At 34.8% G+C, this 21,788-nt stretch overlaps 1 protein-coding gene across 1 annotated transcript in view; it reads right to left on the bottom strand.

The window, feature by feature from the left end:
* Nucleotides 1-21,788, bottom strand: part of LOC149786021 (E3 ubiquitin-protein ligase rnf213-alpha-like) — a 559,813-nt gene that overhangs the window by 194,460 nt on the left and 343,565 nt on the right. Inside the window, exons 41-43 of the mRNA XM_089978097.1 lie at nucleotides 13,925-14,061; nucleotides 7,649-7,874; nucleotides 5,646-5,863 (exon numbers count right to left, since the gene is read on the bottom strand). Coding sequence (XP_089834223.1) covers nucleotides 5,646-5,863; nucleotides 7,649-7,874; nucleotides 13,925-14,061 — 581 coding nt within the window. The remainder of the gene's footprint in view (nucleotides 1-5,645; nucleotides 5,864-7,648; nucleotides 7,875-13,924; nucleotides 14,062-21,788) is intronic.

Here is a 21,788-nt window from a genome sequence, read left to right on the forward strand (position 1 = left end):
AAATCTGTACGATTTTCAATGAAATGACATCCATTATGGATGAACTGCATGCCACGACGGCACGGTAGCATACGGTGTTGATACACTTTTCATGATATAGCGATAGTCTGGTATTATCGGTCAATCTGTATTATCGTTCAAACAAATAAAAATTAGTAAATGTTTTTAATGCACAGTAATAACCTATAAATATATTAGCCATTGATTATTTTGAATATATCTTAATTAATGCATTCCAGTTAATATTCATCTGATGATAAGCTGACTTTTGATCATTGTACATGTATACACGTATATGTTCTCGGAAAAAAAGTTAAATATTGTAAAACCCCGCATTAACGCAACCCCGCTTTTAACGCGATCCGATTTTATGGACCCCGATCATCGCGTTATAGCGGGGTTCCACTGTACAATGATCACACAGGTTCCTTCATTTCTTCAGTCAAGATTGTAAAACTCACAATAGTCTATAAACAAATGTGTATTTGACAACGAAAAGAAAACGAAGATAAAAATGAAATGGTTTAATTCTTTTATGGTACTGTATAATTTAATTTAACAAAGTGACACTGATTATCATTTTTCAGTAATTTCAAGGAAAAACAAAATTCTTACAACATTAACTAGCTAGCAACCTGAATTCAAATGTCCCTAGTGAAAATGTGATTGAAATTTTAGTTAAATCTCAGTGAAGTCCCATTGAAATGTCCTTATTTCACCAAAATAATGGTATTTCACCAAATTTTACTAAGAGTTTGCCAAAGAAATATCTATGAGCAACAGTGCCTCACTGATATAAAAATAACCTTTATTTGAGTTTAACATGATGTAATTGTTCTTGTTCATTTGGAGAAAAAAAATCACAAAACTTGTATTTCCTGTTTCTTATAGCTACAACTTCTTGGGTTAATTTTGGAACAATACATTTTTTTACTCATTTTCTCTTATGTTTCCTTTCTCATAGTTTGAATTGGGTTTAACTCTCAGATGCCAGGACTGTTTACTGTTTTAAAGCAGAATTCCACTTTTTTCCTGAACTGAATCCACTTGGACTTGATATTTGAGGCAGCAGATTTCAAACTGCTCAATTTTATCACTTTGTGTAAATTAGAAAAAAATTACATAATAGGAATGGGTGTTGTCAGAGTTTTCCTTCACTAACAAATGCAAGAACCTGTAGCTGCAGCAGTCTTTTGCATCTGCAGGAAGTGCAGTGTGATAGATTTTATTGGCATTAATCCTCATTCCCATGCCTGAATTTGTTCTAGATGATATTAAATTCTTTGCATGAGGAAATTGTATTATTTCAATCTTCTGTTTTGAAGATAACATCATAATGTCTTCCAAGTTTAAGTAAGACATGAAACTGGTAATGTTTTCAAAACATTTGTGTCATGCAAAAACAAAGGGCCTGGTGGCTAAAGTGAGTTAAATGGAGTGACATTTAAAATGTGGTCTAAATTGCTGAATAAAACTCACCGACAACCAACAGGTAGTCTGTTTGAAAGTATTTTTGTTATCTTGTCACTGATTAAAATTGCATATAAATATATAACTATATATCTATCTATAATCTGCATACTGGAAATACACCAAGTATGTCAACATAAATAAAAAGGCACCTGTAACCTACCTTCAAAATATGGGAAGACAAAATATGTGTCGATATGTATTGTATTTCAGGTTGTGTATCATGAATCATATTGATACGTGGCACAGGTGTATCATTTTACATTACTAATTTCTACAATATTTGAGGCAATAATATGGAATTTTCCATTCAGAAATGGTTGACTTCTGGGTTGCTTTTGCAGTTTTATTTGCATTTTCATTACCCTTAATACCAATGCGACAAGGCAGCAAACAGTACAGAAATACTTGCCTCCATTTTGTATGAGTAAACTGTATTTCATTAAGATCTAGAAAATTAAGGGTTCTAAAACAATCAGATTTTGCAAGGCTTTCAGTGTGGAATGAGATTTCAATATGATATTCTTAGGGGTGGGTGTAAATGTAGTTTAAATATTGTAATGGGCAGGAAATCTAGCCTCTAATTTTTTTAAAAACAGTTACAAATCAATTCATTCATCGTAAAGCTTTTGGTGGTAAAGCGGCATGAGTGGTAGTACTAATACTAGTGCATCTACTTCGTAGATGGGGTTACGACATCACAGCTAGGTGGATGGGTGTTGTCAACATTGATGGACAATATTAATGTATTCATAAATACCTACTGTTATTGAATACCAAATGACTATTGGTATGATTCTCAGGTATATTTCATATTCCCATATAAATTGATAATAAATAATCCATTGAATTTTTTCATTTCACTATGTTATTATGCCAGGAATGCATGTATAACTTTCCTAGGTATTACCCTCATTTCCAATTTTGGCACATTTGGAATACTCCTGTCATTATCTCGCATAATAGTTAGGGGTCACTTGTGACATCACTTATTTTTTTAAAGCTAAAACATTTCTTCTTACTGCAAATTTTGACCATTTGTTGTATGCATACTTAGCTAACACTCTGGATTATATAGGTTTTCAACTACAATTTTTAATTTAGGTGTAGTTTTGTTGCTATTAGTAGCACGGTTGCCCCTGCAAGTGCACACTTGCAGAATTTTTCCCTGCGGTTGTTACCCAGCGAATGGCAGAATTTTCCTTGCCAAGTGCAGAATTCTGCAGAATTCCACAGGAGGTATAAAAGGCTTGTCAGTGTCTCCTCTAGGACCTGTTTGGATTTTTGAGGGTCATTTTACAAGCTCCATACATTTAGAAAGAGCACTTTTGTTTATTTTTTTCTGTGAATTAGAATTCATAGTTATTTCACAATATCTACATAAATAAATGCAAAGAAAATAATGTTTCTTTTATAGAACATTTTGGATAGAGCTAAAACCAAGTTGTAAAATCTACATATGCATACAAAAACTTTATGGACCTTTATTCATTCATTGTTATGTTTATACAGAAATCTCAGCTTACATATCTGCTTACCAGTCAAATAGTATTCAGACAGTATAATCATGATCCTGTGAGGTCCAGTCAAGGGTTTCTTGCAGACCTTGTTTGAATAATGATGTTTATTGCAATTCAATAGGAATAGGTTATCAAATAATAATAATAATGATAATAAGTGCATGTTTGAATAGAGAGCAAATGAGTTTTTCTCAAAGCTCTCTCCAATACCTAGTTGTTAAATTGTAAAGCTGCTGAGTGTTTCTCAAGACTTTGTACATATACTGTTAGTTATTTTTGTTACAGCCATTGAGTGTTTCTCAAGGCTCTGTTTTGAAATTAACCTATATGAATTTAATGAAAGGTTAGCCAATGTTCCAAAAGGTCTATCACTAAACAATAATTTTAATATAACATCTGAACATTAAACTTTGACACTGATAAATGTTAATATCAACTTCTATCATAAACACTGTTACTTAAATTACCTATGTTTGCCCAACTGCACATAACCATGGTGTGATGTTAAACTTAATGAATTATTATTTGAAGTGATGTACCTGATGTTTGGGTCTAAATAAACCTTTAATACCATTCAAGTCTGTCACTTAATAAATCACATGAAACTAAAATCTGAGTCTGCATTTCATCACTAGTCCCATTCTTATTGTAAGGATTCCCCACTTCATCAGAGAATCAGAAACCTCTTGGAGTTAAGGTCTAAGTTCAACTAGGCCTTTACTCTGATGAGAGCTTATGAGCCACAGAGAACATAGGGAGTCATTGAGTGGTTACCGGAAGTTTAACAGCCAACGCTACCCCGTAACAATATGGATATCATCTACTACTGCTGAAGAGTCATGGTCTCTATCAAGTCTCATGATACTCTGAGAGTGGCAGATTTATTTAGATTTTTAGCATTTGTGGATTTGAAATCAGGAACCTTTTCTTTTAGGTTTTCTTACAAGCTCAGCCTTCAGAATATTTCTCTCTCGATGTGTGTTTAGGAAAAGTTTCATCCATTTTACTTGAAATATCTGGTTGATACAGCTATATTTGTTCTTGAGAATGACTTTCTGTGCCATATTCCATACTGATTGAATTGACAAGCAGAGTTCAACCAAGAGACAAAGAATCCCCAAGCTTGCATCTCGCTCTCTCTCTATGGTACAACAAGCTTTAGCTCAGTTTATACTGATATACTGAATTTATTAAAATATTCAGTCGTTGGATAGAGCTGAAATTTTAAATGACCTTTGTCCATTCCCCAGTTGCATCTTTGCATCATGTTTTGCATCAAACCATGGTTTGTTGACATGTGTATGAATAGTCAAAGTCTTTGGCATTGTATCCCAAGGAACATCCTGTAGTATTTCTTGTAAACATAAGGATTGGATCCAACATATCTGAAAATGATTGACTATTAAATTTGACTCACAGAGGGGTTGAAACATTTCCCAATCTGCCTTGTGCAATTTCCATTTCAGTCCTAGCCCCTGATATTTTAGAGTATTACTTCTTTCAACTACATTGGAAGAGATGGACTGCAAATGGACAGAACTATGATAAGGACACGTAGAATCCTGTGGCAGGATGTAGGTAGGTATACAGCTTATCACTGAGGTTGTTGATTCTGGTGGGCATGTTGGGGAGGGCCCTGAGTATGGAGTTTTTCCATGTTACACAACAAATTTCAAACATTTTGACCGCTATGCAAAAATTGTTTGTTTTAAAGTTTTCTGTGCAATAAAAATGGAATCTTTTCTAAATATTTGTCTAACTTATATATTTATGGTCCAAAAAATGTTGGTAAGGTGATGATCATACCAACTGTATTACACTCCTTGAGAAGTCTAAATGTAATTATTGCTATTATAAGTGACAAAAACAGCAGTTTGGGTATAAAAAGTGTAATCTATATATTACATGCCAGAATTACAGCACGTATGAAAAAGATGTATTTTTATGACTAACCTGGTTCTGCAGCTGGTCAAATTTTTTGTCACAAAGGGCAAAATCCATGTGGATTAGAACCAGATTACAAACACAAAATGTACTGAAAAATTAATTATATTCAGCACTCACTTCAATTAGTCTACACTTGGATGACTGAACTGGAATTCTGCAATGATCATGGTCACTGTGCTCAGAGTGCTCTGTTACATTACTCTCATATTCTTCTTTTGAAGCTTGTAAAGTGGTGTTGATTTGTTCTTTTTCTGATCCTTCTGGTGCCATTTTCTTTAAAAGTATAGACTGTTTATCTCGCTAACTAGCTTAGCAATAAACTGAATCTGTTAGGCAAAGTTTGCATTTGAAGAAACCTGTCTGTTTTGTTGGAAATGGATCATATAGTTGCTATAAATAGCAAATGAGGAAAGCACTCTTATGCTACTCTTATGCAGCAGTCACCTTTTTAAAAGTATTCTCAAACATATATGAGCTGAATTAAAAAGATGATAATAAAATTACAAAAACAACTTTTAATTGCTTTATTTTCATTTTATATTATGATGTACCAAAACAGCATAATCCATATACATAAAACATGATTTGGGGAAAACAGTGTAAAGATTACAAGAAAAGCATAAGGGTTGGCATGTACGTTATTAGTATATTATTATTATTATTCTTATCACCTATAAACAATATATGGTGTGCAAAGACAAGTCCTACCTTGGTAATTCTGTATCAGTGTTTTTGCTTTCTGTGTCATTTTGATCAGCCCTGTTGACCATGAACATCTGCTTCGCATCAGCTGCAGCTTTCAGTTTTATTTTAATTGCTCTCTCCATCATGGAACCTATAGATTTGCCCAGCATCTGCATAATGGGGGGTATGCCCTCAACTTGTGCCCTCAGGTCATCAATATGGGCAGAGTGCCAGAGCCCACACTGAAATAAGATGAACTGAACTAACTACATCATGCACATAAATATTTTTTTTAAAAAATACTTGATGAAAAACATTGAAACTGACTGGCCATTGACTTTGCATTAGCATTTCCATGATGGGGGCAATTTGTACCCTTGGATCATCAATATGGAAGGACTGCCACAATTCACACTAAGATGAGATTGAGAACATGTAAATATTCTTGACAGATATATCAAGAGACCTATCGAGGTACATAATTTGCTCTCTCACTATAAGCCCCTTCATAGTTTCTGCTATAAAGTAGACATGGACCCCATTTCATCTAGTGAAAATCATATGCATTATGTACTTTATTATAAGATGTTCTCACTATCAAGCAAAATACTATGTGGCATGCATAGATAGTGTTATAATGAGGGAATACTGTATATGTGTCATCCTAACAGAAAATGTCATCCGGATCCCATTAAAATCAACTGGGATCCCAGGGGGATATAAAAATCTCACCAGGATATCAACATCTGAAGTAGACCCTGATAGTGCAATCTTCAGTTAGTCCTGAGATTTCATTTATCCCAATGGAATGACTAAAATCCTTTTTGGATCTCATAATGTTATTGAGATTTGAAGTAAATCTTTTCATTTTAAGCCTTTTATTCTTTCAGACAATTTTGCATACCTATAGCAAAAAAGCCTTTTAATGATTTTCATATAAGCTATATAACAATTAAATGAAGAAAAAGTTTCTTCATTGATATAATTATTTGAACTTTTGAAAACTTTTAAAAAGTTGCTGAATCCTTGCTAAAATTTTACATCTTAACATATTTTCCATTTAACCTATTATGGGCTTATTAAGGTATGTCTGTTGTCTGAAATAATGCTGAATTAACGAAACAATTTCTGAACTCTGCAGATCTGTGTGAATTTGTTTGAAAAGTTTGTACAATGATCAGAGAGGTGCTGAACTTTTGGTTTAGAACTGCTGCACTTTTCTTATGTATGCTGAACTTAAATTCAGATGGGACAAAGACAATTGAAATGCATTTCATTCCATATATAATTCAAGCAAAATGTTTAGATTATGACATAAATACAGTGGTTTCCTCGCTATCAAGCCTTTCATCATACCAATGTCCATCCTGGATGTGGGTATGGTCATGGATCCAATTATATTTTCTCTATTTTGTTTTATTATTGACACTTGATTTTATGTTTTTAAATTTTAGTTGTCTGTAAACCAATCACAATATGAGCTAGCATAATACGCAAATTTTGTGTTGTCATGTTATATAATGAAACAGACTAGTTGATATATCCCTCAGTACAAGGCTTCCTTGCTTTTAATGCAGGTCACTTGAATACCTACCACTGAGAGTTTGAGCAATGTAACAATTACTTAATAAAAAACACCTTTTTGTTGCAAATGATTCTGAAAAGCTTCTTGAACAATCATTTTTCACACACTAACTTGTAAATCTGATTATATGAGAATTAGTAATATTGAGTATTTGGTACTGACTTCTTTGTATGTATTTATACATACATGGACTGGCACTGAAAATTGTTTATTTAACAGTCCCTTCAAGCTGTGTGCTCCTGTTGTCTCAATCATGTAGGAACAGTGTTCAAATTTGAACAAGTTGATTTTGCCAATGAAATTTACAGACCCGAAGCACAGAAATATTTGCTCAATACACCAAAGTGTACATAGGGTTATCATAACGAAATCTTGGCTAGCAAAGATGCAGATCAGGATATTAATTTCTATTGTGTTTGACAAAAGCATCTCTAAAGCTCACCTGGAAGCCACTAAAACACCCCCCTGCAATTCTGGGTAGCTGAATAATGAAGACAACATGGCAGGGAGCTTTTCGCTTGACATTGGTATCCTTGATGTCCTTTATGTGCTGATATTCATCCTCTATACAGTATCTGGCACAGGCCACCAAATTAGCCTTGGTGTTTCCCGAGTCACACTGAATCACAAGGAGTGATTCTTCTTCTAGATGTGACTGAAGGACAGATCTGAAATATTTTAAAAAATTCAAGTATATGTCTTGGCTGCATAATGAATGCTGGCCTATTTTAACTTGAAATTTGCATTCCTGGCCAAATATTTGAAACAAGTCCTGCTCTAACTGTAGTAAGTAATAATGGGAAGAATGGTGAAAGAAATGCTTCTGAAAATATACACTTGCCTCTCCCAGATTCCACCCTCAACACCCATCCCGTACAAACGTTTTAGGCAGATTCTCCCTGGATTTTAGGTGGATTCAGGGTTTATTCTGCTTAACAAAACCCAATTTCAGACACACTTTAGGCAGACTGGGAATATGGCTAAGGCAACAGATTGAATCTGTTTAATAGTTAAGTGTACTATTTTTCATATTCCTCCTAAAGGATAACTGTTAGACAGAAAAATTCTGATTGTCCAGTTCATTTTCCTACTTTAAGATGGATTTTAGACTTAGGCTGATTTTAGTAGAAATGTTAGGTGTAATTCTAAAATTTATCAAAAGAACTACAAGCACAGATGTATCTTTGAACTTTGAAAATTTGGGGCAAGGTGGATTTTGGACTTGATCTGATGTTTACTCTGAGAAACAATTTTTTTTTCTTTTTGTTAAAATATATTATGTAAAAAAAAATCATACCCTAGTGAAAATATGACAGAAATTTCAATGAAATTTACTCAATTGCCCTTTTTATCACCAAAATGATGGTACTTCACCAAATTTCAGTGAGATTTTGTGATTCAAACTTCACTGACTGCCAAAATTTCTGAAATCATCAGTGAGAATTTGTGACTGAAATTTCACTCAAATTTTGCCAATATTTCTGAAAACACAGTGAGATTTTGTAATTGTAATATCACTGACATTTCAATAAAAAATATTACTTTACTGATACAAAAAAAAATCCAAACCTTTTTTCTATTTTAATAAAACTCATATTTTATTTCTTGTACAATCTGAATAATTTTCAACAACGTTTATATTTCCTGTTTCTGATAGCTGTAATTTTATTGTTCATTTTGGGAATGATAACTTCTTTTCACATCTTGGTTTATTTTGTGTTTTTTTGTTTAACTTTAAGTGGATTTAAATGCCCTCAAACAAGATTGTTTTCTGTTTTAAAGCACAATTTTGCTTTTTAACTGATATGAATCCGATTTTCCTCAATATGGACCCTGTTTTGTATATTGTCTCTGAAACTGTTTTTTTTTTAATGCTCTGTCTGGTCCCATTCTGCAATGAGCCTTTTAATAAGTATTTGTTCTGTATATTATTTAATAGATGATTGCTGTCAAGAACTTTCTGATTGGTCAAAAGTTAGTACTTGCCCAATGAATCTTTGCGTAATAAAAACTGATGGAAATGAGCATACTTGCCAAACTTGTTATTTCAAATTTTTGAGCGGGACATGAGTTGAATAACCCTTTGAAAAATGTGCAGAAATGAGAATGGCTTGAATGCAAAGTCAATGGCAGCATAACTGGTCAACCTATATGAAAACTAAATGCCAGGATTAGCATTTTGCAGTTTTTGCTACAAAGGTTTGAACTACAATTAACAGCTTCACAGTGGCAGCTAACATGTTAAATAAGAAGGAATTGAACCAGGATGATTTCAAAGTTAAATAATTCCAAACTGATTAACTTCCAGAATTTAAGGAGGGACAACGTATAGATCACTGGTGAAGAACTGTTGATACTGTTGTCAGATACCCATGTCTATCAAACATGGTCAAATCTTTGCAGAGTTTTCTTGGCCAACAAGTGGAATCATCCTTCAACATTGTGAGTGGTATTATTGTTTTATATATTATACAAATATTCAAGTTGTGTTAGAATTTAGAGTACAATCAGAGTAATTTTATGATGATAAATGTTTGTCATGGCTGTTCATGGAACGAGGACTCATTCAAGGAATCGCAACAGCATTTGTTTGTATATTCAAACATTAAGTCCGCAATACAATGCTCATATCTCTTGGATGTCATATAATTATCACAGCTGTATAATTTTGTTTCATGTACACTGAGATATTACCCTGGTTAATAAAGTCTTGTTTAATTCATATCCATTATTTATTTGAAACCTTTTGAAATTTCTGTTTAAAATTACTTAAATTTCAGTAAAATACTATATAATGGTCAAAACTTTACTGAAATCTCACCAAAATTGTAATAAATCTCACCAAACCTTCAATAAAATGTTAGTGTGATCTGGCAAAAAATTTCAGTGAAGATTTTGACCAAAATTGTTTTGAAATCTCACCAGAATCTGAGTGAAAGGTTTGGTCAAAATCTTTGTGAAATTTCACCAATATTTCAGTGAAATTTTAATGAGATCTCACCAAAATTTAAATTAAAGTTTGGACAATATTTTTGTGAAATCTCACCAAAATTTCAGTGAAATGAAAAAGACATAAATGCCATCACAAACACTGTATGTGAGAAAGAAAATGAGGACAAGAAAAACCTAAATCTTATTTGATAATGTATGTCATAATAAAATGTATGATCCATTTTAAAAAGAATTTGAATATCATTGATTCCCAATAATTCCTAAGCATCATTAGGTTGTTTAATCTGAAGCAGATTTTATTTATAGGATGATTCATATCTGGACATTTTTCAGGTAGCTCTTTTTTAAGCAGATATCTCAGGCAGATTTTTATTTCAGATGGAAATTTCAGGTGGGGTTTGATTTCAGGTGGAAATCTTAGATGGATTTTTTTTGTATAAGTGGAATCTTTAAGTAGAACTAATTTGTATATTTCACCTAAAAGTCTGTCAGAAATCCACCAAAAGTCTGCTTGAAATTTGCCTAAGCTTCTTTAATAAAGAGTTTATGGTTTAGGCGGAAAATGCTTAAAAAACCTGTCTGAAATCCGTCCTCCTCAAAATTTCGTACTGGATAATGGAAACATTCTGAAGTATGGTTTCAAGCAAAAGGAAATGTAAGACTAATTTAGTTGTCTCTTGCTGAGAGTCTAAACAGCAATAACTGCTATAAAAATCACAAAAGTGATTAGACTAAATGCACATCTTAGTATCATGACCAAAATATGAAATGTCCTGAGCAAAAAGGTTCTTGTTGATACAATCCATTTTTATATGATTAATAATACACATTAGAAAGTATTCTCTGTCTTTAGTATTTTTCATGCTATTTTATTCCATTCTTTTTTCCGTTTATTTTCTTCACATGTCAAAAGCCTTTATTTAAATGTCAAATCAATATTTGTTTCACTTTTCTTGCAAGTACAGTATGTCATCAATCCTCAGATGAAGTTTATGTTTGGAACATATACAAAATATTCTGCAAATCTATGATAAACTTTGAGACCAACTGCAGTCACAAACTGCATCATATGCTGTGAATGGCAGTCAAAAAAAGAAGTCAAAAGAATGTCCTTGAACATTATTAGCTCCCCTTAGTCCTCTTCAATAATAAAGAGTGAAAATAGTCGATAGCTGCAATTGAGGTGCAGGCTACTTTCTCTTATCCTGTATGTGTTGACATATATGGTAAATGGTGTAGTCCACATTTAAATTTCTATTTTCTGTTTTACCTGCCATGACAACTATGGGCTGATAGATGAAATATAACAATATTCATTTTTATTGCAGTGACATTTTGAGCTGTGTAAGACATTGACTTTATATTAGCATAAATACATATATGGTAAAAATGTTTTGGTGATGAAATTGGCTCTGTATTTTTTCCGATAAATTATACTGAAGTTTTAAGTCGGTGAATAATATATTTCCTAGAATACAATGTTTTATCCAACTAATCTACTCCATTAATTTTTGGCATTGTACCAGAGCTACAACTTAGACTTTATTAATATTGCTAAACTATAAAATAACCATATATTATTAAGACTTTGAAATGTTTCTTTAATCTTCAAAAACAATATTACCTTAATGTATTACACACCCTCAGCAAATAAAGTTATACACATATACATGATCAGCTAATCGGAATTTTCAAAATGTACCTTTTCACATATTTTTAAGCTATCACCAGATGAATCAACCTGGTTTTGCATCCATATGCTTCCTATTATTTACTTTCACAAGGACTGGGAGGGTTGTCTTAAGTACACATACACTGTATACAAACTGTATCAGATAATAACAAAATGCATGACTGTCAGGCAGTGATACAATAATATGCTTATGGGCTGAATATCAATGCATATTTCTACTTCACTACAATTTGGTATATCATAAAAGCTTAACATTCAACTGCTTTTTTTTGTGGTAGATAAGCTGATGCAAGGTTGTCTATCTTGGCATTATCAACAACTCCTAACTACTCGCTTGACTTTGTGCTTGTTTGAGTCTTTCACTTTTTCCCAAAATGTACATTTATCTGGGGTAATTTAACACTTGGCAAATAATCTACACTATCTTTATTTGTCCTGTTTTGTTTTCCAGATGCAGAGTGGCATCCACATATTTTCATGCAAGAGTTGACATTTTTCAGTATTTGTCAGATAATTACAACCTGAGGCAGGAATCCACTGTGATTTAAGATTCAACTGTTTAAGAAATTGATAAAATCCACAATTGTTATTAACTCTACCCCTTCAGAGGTTACATCTGTACATTGCACAGTGATCATGCCCACCCATTTTATTCAACCTGAACAAGATATAATTCAGTAGTTTTGACTTGGTGTGTTTACCAATGTATGTAGTAAATAAGAACAGTGACTTGACTGCCCCCTCATTTGCGCATCTCGCAAAAGCTGATACAATAATGCAGGATCTCTAGGCATCTTTGCATGTGCAGAACAGTGTGAAAGGACTCTATTGGTCTAATAAATTTCCACAAACATGGAAAACTGCCAAGGTTATATGCTTCTTGTTATGATCATATTATTAACAAGTATGTAAGAAATTCATCTGTAACTGCCAAACATTTTGCAGAAACAAGATTGTGTCACACAACCCATCCATCTTTAAAGTGGAAAATGTAATAACTATAATAACAAGAGGTCAAATGGGACAACATTCATTCATCTAACTCAAATTCACTTCATGGTCAAATGCAATGACATGAATTTGGCTAAGTAGTCTGGATTGGCAGAATGCTTTCTTTCAAATTTTCTAAAATTAATGTTTACTGGCTAGTAGAAAAAAGTTCCTTTGAGGTTATTGTTTTTTTTAAATATCTGCACCTATATTTGCTGGCTTATCAGCATATTTTGCATGAAACAAAATGGCCTTTCCACCATGGGGCTCCATGTACCCTAATGATTTATAGTGCTCGCCTTCAAAGATTATGGACATCTGACCTATGTCAAAATGAATTTGAGTCTCAGGCTTGCCCAACGTAGGTACACCAGAAAGCTTGCCAGTAGCTTCCCATGGGTTGGTGGTTCTTTCCGAAGTTTTCTTGGGTTCTTCCTCCACATCATTATAAGGTTCTTCTATTTTTAGTAATAGTGGCCAAATTGAGAGGTGGATTTGCATCTTTATTTAAGTTCTGAAAGGTCTTCATGCCAGGATATTTTGTGCCACAATTATCACCTTCAAAGAGGAGTGAAGTAAAGGCTTTTCTAAATTAAGAAATGATTGTAATATTGGATTTTCAAAGTTTAAAAGATCTTCATGCCTAATGTTTTCTTTCAAATTCAGCTAAATTCTGTTCAGAATGTTTTCTCTGCTTTCACAGAGTACACTGAGTATTAAGAAAATTTTGTTTAATAGCTTTTGAGTGAAGTAAATTTAGGTTTTTCTATTTCAAGAAATAGCAGCCACCAACTGGAATACAGACTGACATCATATGTAAATAATAAAAAAATTGAAAGACCTGCAAGCCAGCTGTCAAAATATGGTCAGATTCAGTCCGGTGTATTTTCGGAAGAAAAAAAATCTTTCACAGAATTTGTAATTTTTAATAATGGTCTTTATTCCAATATTTTTTTAATCACATTTCTCATATATACTTCTGCACACATTCAAGGACCCTCAGGCATCATTGAATCAAATATACTATCTGCTATCAAACACTATAAACTTAGGTATTTAAAGCATATATGTTTTGTATTTTACCTGATTTTACTGCTGAATTGCTGTTCAGTGTCAAAGGATTGTAGAGATTCCAGTGCAATCCTTTCAGGTGGAATTCCTACTGAACGATATATATCTGATTTGTCTGTTGATGACAGAAGCTTGGAGTGGGTTGTTATCTGAAACATAATATACAAGCCCATGGAGTCTGACAAAACTATCTCTGCAATATGCTACAGTAGTACATACATTCTCCTTTTAGCAGTTTCAAACTGGCATGCCCTTTCATCAAGTTTTGTAGACTGGGGACATGCTTTATTTTGATCAGTCGAGCTTGATGATGGGGTAACAGCTAACACAGATCTTAGCACTGCTTGTTAAATCATACTCTTCTACCACAGAAGTAATATACTCTTTATTTAATATAAAAATATTTTTCTAGCTTAGAAATATAAGTATGTGAGTAAACAAGGGAAAAGCAAGCAATGTAGACTAGATGCTGTCCTTTTTCCCCATCATAATGGACTTGACAACAACAGTCTGCTTTTTATATGTAGTTTATCATTACAAGACTGATATGCCAACAAATTGATGCTATTCTATTCTATTATGTTATTTTCTATACAGGGGAACATCTGTTTTTTCAAGTTTTTAAGTTAAGTCATTGCTTGTTCATGACTGTTTTAATCAACTTTTCTGAAAATGTCCTTACAGAAATGTGACTTTACTGCCAACAATAGATTATATATGCTCACTTCACAATAACTTGAGACCTCCACTATCTGCAGGCACAGGTCATATGTAAAACAGGAACTTCACTTTTTACCAAGTAGTATTAGACTAAGTATTGGCACCTTTAGCTCGTATGCCATAATATACCTCTCCTTTGATAACTCATGCATGATGAGGTCCATGATGTTGATTCAAATCTCCAGGTACTTTCAATGATAAAATGAGCAATATATCAAGGTTACAGTTACCAGGTTTGATCACGATGTCAAGTGACACCAACATAGCTATTTCTGGACCATATAAATAACAAATGCATTGCACATGAACAGTTGTGGTAGCAACAAGCTGATCTCCTACAAAAGTTATCTAGTGATGTGGCATCACTTTAAAGTCAAATGTTGTCAGTAACACCCTTTAAAATGTGCAAACATAAGCAGGCATTTGTAAAAAAGCATCATAACTGAAGCGCTGAATGCTCTTCAGTAGATTTTATGGCAGTGAAGTTTCATAAACTAGAAAATCTTACAGGGCCTGCAGTTTCTGACAAATTGCTGTTGTGGTGTTCTGCCCTGCACATTCAAGTGTCAGCTGACAAGAGGAATCAGTTATCAAACAGTATTTAGGCCAAAAAACTAAGAATTTAACAGTGAAGAAGGTACATCCAAAACTTTCTTGAAAATGTCAGACCATAACAGGTGCGATGACATCTTAGTACAAACAGTTCAGGGGCTCATGGTTAATGACATCATTCCTTTCGTAACCCTAATGGACCATTTTCTCACACATAAAATGATCACCAAGCCACTAGAGGTGTCCAAATGCATTGCTTTGGCATGTGACTTATTCTGTCCTTTCACTAACAATTCTGTGCAGGTCAGTAAAGATTTTATGAAACCATGATTTTAAAGACTTTTTAAAAAAATTAAATTTGAGTCAATTTCAATGCATATGATTAACCACCAAATTAACTTTAGTGTCAAAGAACTAGTTTCTTAAAACATCAGGTCCATAAGTTAATTTTTTTTTAAATTGTCTGCCCCTCCTACAACTAGCCCCAAAAATTTCTCCGGCTATTTTGTAATACCCAAGAAGGATAGCACTGACAGATTTGTTCTTAACCTCAAATACTTGAATCAGTACATAAGAAAACACAATTTTAAAATGAAAACTTTACATTCTGCCACAGATATAATGAAACAGATTATTGGTTTGCCTCCATTTACTTAAAGATGCATATTGTTCTATTCTTATTCATACTTTGCACCGACTCTGCTTAACATTTTGTTAGGAATTCAAACAGTCTTTTTAGCAATGTACAATCTGCATATCACCCTTGCCACAGTACTGAAACTACTCTTCTAAAAGTAGTTAATGACATTCTCTCTGCTTTAAATAGTGGAAAGATTACAGTCCTCGCCCTCCTTGATTTGTCTGCAGCATTTGACACAATAGACCATGATATATTACTTCACCCTCTCCAGCATATATTTGGCATTCATGATACAGTCTTACTGTGGTTCAAGTCCTACTTGGTCAACAGGACACACATTGTGTCTGCAAATGGAATAAACTCCAGCCCAGTTGTTGAACACACAGGGGTCTGTTCTTGGAGCTGTTCTCTTCATTCTATACACTCAGCCGCTCTCAAGTGTCATACATCATCATCCAGTGTCTCACTAATTGTTTGCTGATGACACCCAAATATACAAATCTAGCCACCCAACTGAAGTTGATGCTACCATCCAAGGTGTAAAGAGGTGCATTTCTGATGTGAAATCATGGATGACATGTAACAAGCTGCATATGAATGATGATAAAACTGAGGCCATTCTGATTACAACACAAATACTTTCTCATTAACATCCTTTACCTAAAACAATATATATCAGCAACAGCAACATTAAATTCACACAATCAGTGCAAAACCTAGGTGTTACTCTAGACAGTACTCTCACATTGCACCAACATGTCATGAACATACGCTAGGCTGTATATCTTGAGCTGAGATGCATCAGTTCCATTCGCAAATATCTTTAAGTTGATGCCACTAAAACACTTCTGTGTTCATTAGTACTTTCAAGACTGGACTACTGTAACTCAATTCTGTCTGGTTCATCTCAATATCTACTCCAAAAACTTCAAAAAGTTCAAAACACAGCTGCTTGGATCATACTTAGAGTACCACGATCAGAGCACACCTGACTGCTGCTCTGTACCCTACACTAGCTATCCATTCGATCCAGAATCAAACACAAAATTTGTTATCTATGCTGCGTTTCACTGACAGACTCTAGTCCAACATACCTATCTGACCCCACCCATGTGTACACACCAGCAAGATACTTACATTCCTCTTCTGACAGTCGTATACTCATTATTCCCACTAAGAAAACCAAGTCATATGGACAGCGTTCTTTTGCATATCAGGGCCCAGCAACGTGGAATGAATTGCCCACTGAACTTAGATACAAAGACACAGTGATCCCATTCAAGAGTGTTCTCAAAACTCACTTATTTCAACTGCAAGAACAAATTTAACCCTTTACCTCATAGAGCATAGTTACAAAGTGCAGCGCACTATAAACAGAACACCTGATACCTAGTCGACCCCAAACACATAGGCCTGCCTGTGAACTGTTAAGCAATGTAGTGTATGTTACATTTAACAGTAATTTTAACCATTTTACATTTTTGGTACACATCTATTATATGTGAAAAAATTTAAGAGTAAAGTCCTATTGTTATAGCTGTGTAATTATTTATCAATGAAGAATTTTTTATGTGCTTTAAAATCTTGAGAGAACTCGTTCACCGTCATGTCAGTGAGGCTGTGTGACCAACCATAGCTGCCATTTCTCATACTCGAAATTTACAAGTTTTTCATCTGCGTCTACATCACTAAGTCATCTGAATTTGATAATTTATAAAAACTAATTGCTGCCTACATCAATATCGAGCCTTTACCTAGGTTATTGAACCTTTCACAGTTGTGATTCTAATCGTGAAAACTTCGTAAGTACTGAATGAAATCTGCGACCGCCATTTTAGAGAGTGGAGATTACAACCCAGTTACTTTAAATAGCAGATATCGACCAGTGCATAAACAGTGACCACATGATCTGACGTAATTGTCATTTGCAGAAATGAATGTAGCATCTAATAGATGTTTTCCCTGAAGGTGGCGCTATGAAAACCGGCTTAAAATGGCTGATGTTTCACAGCTGATGTCAAAAGGCACTTCCATGCAACTTGAGTAGAGGCGTCAAAAGGCGCTTCCATGCAAATGGTGAAGAGACCTCTATAGATGCTCACATGAGGTAAAGGGTTAAAGATCTAATAATGTTTCCTACCTTAAATATTCTCAGCATGTTTTTTATCTTTTCTAGTTTCGTGGTGTTTGTTTTTGTAATCATATCATTATATATGTTTTTTTATCTTATAGGTGTTGTCTAATGTAAAGCGCTTAGAGCTTCTAAAGATTAGGCGCTATACAAAGTCCTCATTATTATTATTATTATTATTATTATTAACTGCCTTGATCTTTCTCTCATGCAGATTAGTTATGCTTCTGGCATTGCTTTCTGGGCAAAGAGAGCAAACTCATTTTTTTATATTAGAAATCAGACACAAATAAAAGCTGAGTTATCTATAGAACAGATTATCTTCCTGAGCAAACACATCGAAGAAATCATTTGGGTGAAATTCACATATCAGCTGATGAATCGGAGAGAATATTGCAGAATAGGACACACAATATTAGGAACAATGAAACCAAATTAGCTGTTAGTTACCAGACACCTGGGGGCTGAGAGCAAGGACAAGATTGCAGAAATCCACTTTGCACGTGGCAGACATCAAGACTCAACTTTTACCCACCATTTTTAATAGCATCCACTAATGCTTCTTTTCAGCCAAGATACCTGTAGTACAATAAAGATTCTACAATCTAGAAATATTATCAGAAACCTATTACATCTGACCTGACATTATATTCAGTGAAAAACTGTTTGATCAGCTCCAAACCATTGCTGGTAAATTAAAGACATGTATTAATCTAACTTATTCAATTCTCTGCATAATAAATATCTCTCATGATTTATGATGTTTTGTAAATTGCTTTTTTCCCTACCCTGCTTGTGTCACAGGATACAACCTGAACATCTTGAGGGGTCCCATGGTGTATAAAAGATTTGATGAAATTGTAAAGTTAAATGATGCCAAGTTGAAATTTGATGATAATTTCATTGAACCTTAAGTACCCTTGAGGACCACATGCCCACCCACTCTCCCTGTCTCTCATCCTGCATTCTTTGACCTATCAAAGGGGCCTCAAGTGGCTGACTGGTCTAAAGCGCTCACTGTTATAGATCACTGCCATCTCACCTCTGTCAGAGTGGGTTCAAATCTTGGGTTTGGCCAGTGTGAGTCTGTGAGAAAGTTTGACAGTAGCTTCTTGTGGGTCGGTGGTTCTTTCCAAGGTTTTCCCCTGAGTTCTTTCTCCATAATATTATACTGACTGCCATGTATAGCTGATCTTGTACTGAAAAATGGCATTAATTTCTACAACAACAACAAAAAACTCTTAAAAGACTGACCAGTCATGAGATCTATGCATCAGTGCATGCGACCCATAAGGGTACTATGGGTTTAATGAAATTATCATCAAGCTTCAACTTAGAAATATCCAATTAAAATCAGACCTTACAAATATGTGTTAGCTAGATATACTCTTGATTAAATTAACTTTCAGATGAATGTGTTTGCAAAGTTCCATAGCAATTCTTCAATTTCACTTCCCCCATAAGTGCCTTGTGATCCCATGAGATGAGATGACGCTGGTCACGTGGTTGGTCAGAGAACAACGGTTGCATGAAGAGTACAGTTTGGGAGCAAATTAAAGAAGAAAACACCAAAAATTAACAGCGTAATATACGACTGCGGGAGAAAAGTTTGGCAGTCATCGGGTTTGTGCATTCCGAAGCACTAATTTCCGCAAACTGGGTTGCACCTTTGCAGAGGCAAAGTGTTGCAGATAGTGTCCCAACTTTTGCGAGTTTTCAGTGAACTTCAGTGTCAAGAAAATGGAGGGTGCGGACCACCCAAGGCAGTTCCCAGAGGGGACAGGCTTAATGAGTGAAATACTCAAAAATTGTCGCAAACGCAAAGGAAACGTCACAGATGATGTGAGTACGGTTTCCAGTACGGGTCTGATGGGGAAACGAATGCATTCGCCATCAGCAACTGCCACCATAGGTATGAGGTCTAGTGGGGCACATGTTGGGCAGCTGGGGAAAGCTACATTAAGTCGACCATTACGACAAGAAGACATGACGTCATTGTCTGATACTGGCGCAAGTCACGTGATTTCCGCCCAAACAATCAATATGGCTACCCTGGATAAAGAATTGGCCATGCAATGTCAGTTGTGGACACAAAACGCGGATGTTGTGTCCAAAATGCATGCGCGCATGACAAAAATGGAACAGATCTTGGCGAGTGTTTCTAATCAAACCCAAATGCCAAACACATCAACTGCGGTTTCTGCAGGATCGGCACACCTAGGGCAGTTTGAAAAGGATTTGGACACTGTGCACGATAAAGGGGACGTCGACTCGGATGTGGATGTTGCAGGTTTAATTATGCCAGATGCAGATTCAGAGGTCAGTGCAAATGATGATGATGATTTGTTTACGGACTTGGAAAGTTTTGTCCTGGAACATCAAAAAGCTGGTCCAAATGTGGATGACAAATTAGCGGAAGTCCTCAATAAAGGACTACGTTCTGTGTTAACCTCCGACAAGCTAAAACCCTTGCAGGAAAAGTATCCCAGACCAGGCAATTGTGACAATTTAAAGGTGCCAAGAGTCAATATTGAGGTCTGGAATGCAATGTAAAAACAGGCAAAGAGTGTGGATATACTACTGCAAAAGTTGCAAACTCAGTTAGGGCAAATTTTGGTCCCTACCTTAAGGGCATTGGAATTGTTCAAAAAGCATAGAAACAATCTTCGAGAATTGCCGTTAGATTCAGTTAGGGACCTTGTCATGGATACTTTTAAAATGTCATCGTTTTTGTTCAGCGACTTCAGTTTTAAGCGTCGTGACTTAATAAAACCTGAGCTAACCGACATGTATCAGCCCATCTGTGCTGCATCGAATCCCATCACAGACTGGCTTTTTGGAGATAACCTGAATGGGCAGGTAACTAAGCTAAATGAATCCCAGAAGGCTGGGACTCAGCTGCTGGGAAAAAAGCAACAAGAAGCAGCAAAACGTCAGGTGGCATCAAATTTTAAAAGCAATGTACCTTTTTTAGGACGTTCTTATTCACGGACCGGACACCTCCGGCACCGAAATTATCAGGGGCAGCAAAATCATCGCTGGAGACAGGGTTTCAAAAAAGTCCAGAAACAAGGAACTGGATTTCTCAAACATCGGAAGGATCAGTAAGATCTTCCCAGGCTATTTGTATGCAGCCTCATGTAAGTACATATGTTTCTTGTATGATCAATACACCTGACAATTTTGTTGCTGGGAAAATTTCAGCATGGTTTGATGCATGGCAGAATATTACTTCAGATCCTTGGATTCTGAATACTGTGAAAGGCTATGAAATAGAGTTTGAACAGCAACCTGTGCAAACGTGTATACCTAACCAACTTAAAGTCTCAATAACTGAAGAGAAACTGATAAATGCTGAAATTAATAATTTTCTTGCAAAAGGTATTATTCGTAAAGTTTATTCAAAACCTGGACAGTATTTTTCAAACATTTTCATTAGACCTAAAAAAGATGGGTCTATGAGACTTATTTTGAATTTAAAACAATTCAATACAAATGTTGAGAAGATACATTTTAAAATGGAAACTTTGAAAACAGCTGTTAATGCCATGAGAAAAAATTGTTTCTTTGCATCTGTTGATTTGAAGGATGCCTACTATTCTGTTCCTGTGGCTCAGATACATAGGAAATTTTTGCGTTTTCAGTGGTTTGGGAATATATATGAATTTACCTGTTTGCCAAATGGTTTGGCATCTGCACCACGCGTTTTCACCAAGCTACTGAAGCCAGTTTTTGCATCATTGAGACAAAAAGGGTTCACAAATGTGGCATACATTGACGATAGTTGTTTGTTAGGGGCATCTTATGATCAGTGTAGGCAAAATGTTATGGAA

This window comes from Sinohyriopsis cumingii, chromosome 12 (assembly GCF_028554795.1).
Source record: "Sinohyriopsis cumingii isolate HCF-2022 chromosome 12, ASM2855479v2, whole genome shotgun sequence".
NCBI classification, from domain to species: domain Eukaryota; kingdom Metazoa; phylum Mollusca; class Bivalvia; order Unionida; family Unionidae; genus Sinohyriopsis; species Sinohyriopsis cumingii.